We start from the raw sequence: 5,000 nt of genomic DNA, 5'->3' as shown, positions 1-5,000 counted from the left end.
GCTGTGGGAGTGTGTGCGGTCTGATGCGGTAGGGCATGCCGGTTACTCTGAAGGACACGGTGGAGTTGAGCAGATAGTGATCGTTCCTCCTCTGCACAAGGATGAAATCAAACATCTCAATCAAACACCCAGAAATGCACCTTTCACAGAGTACCTGATGTCAGACACCAGCTTGCTGCTGTCACAAATAAATCTGTATCATTCCGTTTTGCATAAGGCAGAAATAATACATTATTTCTAATAATTACATTTCTCATGTGTCATGATACTGACTTCGTGGAAGCACACTAACCCCATCTGTATAGACTTTTATATAAAATCTGCAACAGAGCATTTTAACAGCCACTGAGTGCAAATAAAATCAAACATCTTTTGCATCTTCATAATCTATTGTAAAACTACATTTAGCAAAAGGCCCAATGATGACTTTTTGAACCCTTTTGAATCCTAAGCCTTTAGTACACATACTTTACTCAGGATTGATGTATTTTAGAAGAATCCCATTTATCAGGCGTGAGTTCAGCTCAGTGATCCTGCCTTATTAAGCTGTCGGCCACTGCATTAGTTGCCTGGTGTGTCCATACTGGGTCCAATCCTTTTTCAGTATTTACACAACTGAACCGAATTCTAAACAGACTGATTCAAGTGTGCTGGTAAACATTCTTGGAGTTGCTATCCAAAAGACTCAGACCCTTAAATTACCCATGTAGTATGGTTTAAAATAGGAGATAAATAATGCCATAAACCTTGATACACTGCATCAGGGCGTAATTCTAGGCCACTTTATTCCTTTTGTTCAGTTCACACTGAGAATTACTAACATGATACATTTCTCTGGTGCGAATTTCAGTTGAACAGAGTTCAGTTAAAATTCCAAATGCCGATCATTTATGTGTTTGATGTTTTGTGTCTTTGAAGCATTTTATTATACTGGCAGATTTTTCAAAGTAAAAAAAAAGGCTTAACTTACAACAAGATGACCAAAAAAACATACAGACTAGTCAGAGACTGCAAGGAGTGAGATATCAGTTTAGTATAGATGATACAGAAATGGAGATTTTGTCTTTAGTGTTTGGTCGTATGGGTTTCAGAATGAACAGCAACACGACGTTTTAAAGACGTCCTCTAAACCGCAATCGCTTTTATTGGCATCTACTTGCAAGCTCGCACGCGCGCACGCACGCACGCACGCACAAGCACGTGGGCCTGTTTTGCCGCTGGCCTCTAGCTGAGGTAAGATTAAAGTGGTTTTACCGTGACGCGGTTAAGCCTCATTATGACTGACGACAAGCTGCGGAAGGTGGAGAGAGACTCTGACGCGCCTGTCCTCTGCGTGCTCTCTGCATGAGTACATGGTTAGCGTCACCTCCTCCATCTCTCCAGAGACTGTGGGTCACGCGCTCCGGGGCGGATGCAGAGACGGACCGTGTAGTCGCGGGTTCAATAAAAAAAAAATGATTTTTTTTTTTTTTAAAGCCGAAAAGCTGAACAGTTATTAATGTGTTTTGGTCTCTGCTGCCGAGCGACCGGGCGGAACCGGGAGAGACTCTGTTTTAAGGGCAAGTTAGAATACTGCTAAAGAGAGAAGGCAAAAACAGAGAAAACAGAGGAGAGGAGGGGAGCAGAGGGGAAGTGCCGTGCGGGGGGAGCCATGGCGCTGGATAACTCTCTTATTATGTGCCGATATACGCTGTGCAAAGCTGCTTAGCGCAGAGAGGCAGACGCCGTCCGAGGAACGTCGAGATAAAGGAGCAGGGTAGAGTTCCAGTGCAGGGTAATAAAACCGGAGAATCCAGTTCCCAGTCTAAACAATCCAGAGGTTCCCTTCCTAATACAACGCATAACGTATAACTCATAACTCATAGAGGCTGAATACACGTTTGAACACGCGTGGTACGACAGCAGGTAAGGTTCCTTAGAAGGATGACAGATGAACAGCTAAAAGAGAACAGTTGCCTTGTCTTGCTGTGATATGATGTTGCGTGATGTGTGTGTGTGTGTGTGTGTGTGTGTGTGTGTGTGAGCTTGTGTGTGTGTGTGTGTGTGAGTTTGTGTGTGTTTGTGATAGAGATGCAGGGGTTTGAGGTTTGAAGGCTTTGTGAACTGGGTACCTTCACTGAATTGTCTAATAAAAAGAATTTAATACAAGAACAGGCAGATTCTTATGAGGAAGAGTGCATCTAATTATTATCTAAGAGAAATAAATCTATAATGTGTGAAAGAGGAATAAATGTACAGTGTGTGTGAGAATACTGATTTATAATCTACATGTGAGAAAGCTGAGAAATGAAAGTCTGACCTGTAAGAATGTGTGTGCCCAGAGTCTGGATCGAACTTTCACCACGGCACTCTGTCCCCGATCCAAACGGCCCACAATACACGCCAGCATCAGACAGTGGATGTTAGAACAATTCTACACACACACACACACACACACACACGCGCCCACATAATGGAGGGATAGAAAATAGGGGGTGGGGGGGGGAGAGAGAGAGAGAGAGAGATTAAAAGGGCCCTTTTTTGATGAAGTGACATAGCTCCTACTATCTACTATCAGTCAGCACATGTTCTCATCCTGCTTCAGACAGACAGAAGACCCAAGTGTTTACGTGTGTGTGTGTGTGTGTGTGTGTGCGCGTGCATGTGAACAGGCATGACAATGAACTCACATGTTTCCTGCATGCGCATGCCCGTATGCATGCATCACAGACATGACCTTTGACCTTGCCTTATCTTTTCCTGACATGGGGCTGACAGTATATTTATCAACACCAGCTGGTGTGCATACACACACACACACACACACCATTGAAGAAGTAGCCCTAAGAGGGATAGGATGAGTGATTTACACGTGAAATGACTTAGAGGTTAACGTAGCTCGCTATAATACATGTCAACCTTATGAGTCAACATGTCAGAATTAAGTGAGTATTCCCACACTGTGCAGATCTAGTGCAGATTTATGTATGTAGAGGTGTGTGTGTGTGTGTGTGTGTGTGTGTTTACCAGTGTTTTGCTGCTGTATGTCTGTGTGGTGGTAACAGATCGCCTACGACGGGTAGAGCCGCTTGTGTTACGCAGAAAACCCAACAGCTCTGGAGTGTCCTGCAGAGTGGAGGGCTGAGAGAGAGAGAGAGAGAGAGAGAGAGAGAGAGAGAGAGAGAGAGAGGAGGAAAGGTTAGACTTTAATTAAGGCCTTTATTCAATCATCAAGGGGTCTGCCCTAAAAGAGTCGTTTCCACCTTTTCGACCCACCATCTGACGGACTGACCGTCCAACCGAGCCAGCCACACCTCAGTTTAGCCCAACGTTCACTAGGAAGCAATGAGTGACACCAGGGGTGTTTTACTGCGCCTGGTGGTGTCGCTTTTGGAAAAACACTTCACATGCGTAATATTCCATCTCAAACTCAACCCTAACAACAGTTAGAGAATGAGACTGTGGGCTTAGAAAATATCGATAAGTGGAACCGCTTTTGTCATGGTGATTTGCAATATTTTTTATGGGCCACACACAAACCATTTCAACATTTATGGGCCACACACAAACCACTTCAAGAAAGCAGGATCAGCACAACACATTAAAAAACAGTCTGGTTAATGTTATGTGTGCAATACATATTTGTGTGCGTATTTGTGCATGTGTGCCTGTGATTATGTCTGTGTGTTTTTGGCTGCGAACGCCCGTGTGTGTGTGCATCTTTGCGTGTGTATGTGTTTGCTTGTGTATGTGTGCGTTTGCGTGTGCGTGCGGACACGGATCAAAACGCGTCTCTGAGGTCTCCAGTAAAGCGTTGGACAGTGCAAAGGTCAGAGCAGACTGCAGGACGCGCAGTCCATTATTGAGGCTTAGAACACTTGTAATGCTCCATAACCACTGCAGATGAAAGCAGAAGGCCTCCGTGACAACACAGTTATAGGGGCAAACAGCCATATACTAAACCCCCCCACACACATCATCTTAAACAACAGAGACTTTGAGTTTTATGCCTGGACATATAAACTCACCTCATAGAGGGTGAGGGGGCGAGAGAGAGAGAGAGAGAGAGAGAGAGAGAGAGAGAAGGTGTGATTACATTGATACATGTGAAACATGACACAAAGTAAGCCAGGCTCCAAGGACATAATAAAAAAGGTGTATTTATGTAAACCAGCTGGAGGTGGTTTGGGCTAAGAGGGCAGCACATGGCCCCAGGATGGTGAGGTGGGGCATTGTGGGACAGTGGAGCTGGCCTGGCGTTGACTGGTCCCCAACAAGCCCCTCCCCCCAGTGAGAGGCTGCATTTGAGGGCAAACACTAACAGGTGAGCCCTTTGTGGGCGGGCACTGGCAGAGGCTGATGGACAGGGCAGGGGCAGTAAGCCATGCCTCCCTCCCACAGCGCAAGGTGGTGTGGGATGTGTCTCCTCAACTCTGGCGGCACCAGGACTCGGGCATGGGAGCAGTTCTGGGTGTGTGTGTGTGTGTGAGTGTGTGTACACGTGTGTGTGTACACATGTGTGTGTGTGTGTGTGTGTGTGTGCGCGTATGCGTGTGTGTTACCTCCAGCTCCAGTGGGTTGAGGGTGCTGTTGGCACTGCAGCGGATGTCTCCGTCGGTGATGACCTGCATGGCATAGAGCAGGTGCTCCTCCCGATGAAGACTGGGCCAACCCACCTCTAAGACTGCACCACTCACAGAGCTGGGACCTTTATTATGCAGCTGTGTGTGTGTCCGTGTGTATGTGTGTGTGTGTGTGTGTGTGTGTGTGTGTGTGTGTGTGTGTGTGTGTGCATGCGCCGAGGAGTAATGGGATGAAAATGACAAGAGTTAATTAGTTAATTAGGCTCTTCAAAGCTTAGTCTTATGAGATTACTGCTCTGATATCTGATAAACAAAACAACGTAATTAGAATATGCAAATGAGAGCAGGACTTTGCATTCGCATCATGGAGGGGGCCGAGGCTAAAGCTGACTGTCCTGTACTCTGGAGGCTAATGTGAGGCAGCAGGACAGCTTCAGG

General features: G+C 46.0%; 1 protein-coding gene across 1 annotated transcript in view; it reads right to left on the bottom strand.

Annotated features, from left to right (window-relative positions):
* The window catches only part of itga8 (integrin, alpha 8), a 60,007-nt gene that overhangs the window by 4,070 nt on the left and 50,937 nt on the right, over positions 1-5,000 (bottom strand). Inside the window, exons 25-28 of the mRNA XM_035526043.1 lie at positions 4,542-4,700; positions 3,007-3,120; positions 2,300-2,413; positions 1-91 (exon numbers count right to left, since the gene is read on the bottom strand). The exon at positions 1-91 is cut by the window's left edge and continues 11 nt beyond it. Of these exons, the coding sequence (XP_035381936.1) occupies positions 1-91; positions 2,300-2,413; positions 3,007-3,120; positions 4,542-4,700 (478 nt within the window). The remainder of the gene's footprint in view (positions 92-2,299; positions 2,414-3,006; positions 3,121-4,541; positions 4,701-5,000) is intronic.

Source organism: Electrophorus electricus, chromosome 5 (genome assembly GCF_013358815.1).
Source record: "Electrophorus electricus isolate fEleEle1 chromosome 5, fEleEle1.pri, whole genome shotgun sequence".
NCBI lineage: Eukaryota > Metazoa > Chordata > Actinopteri > Gymnotiformes > Gymnotidae > Electrophorus > Electrophorus electricus.
This window is presented reverse-complemented; position numbering and strand designations above follow the sequence as displayed.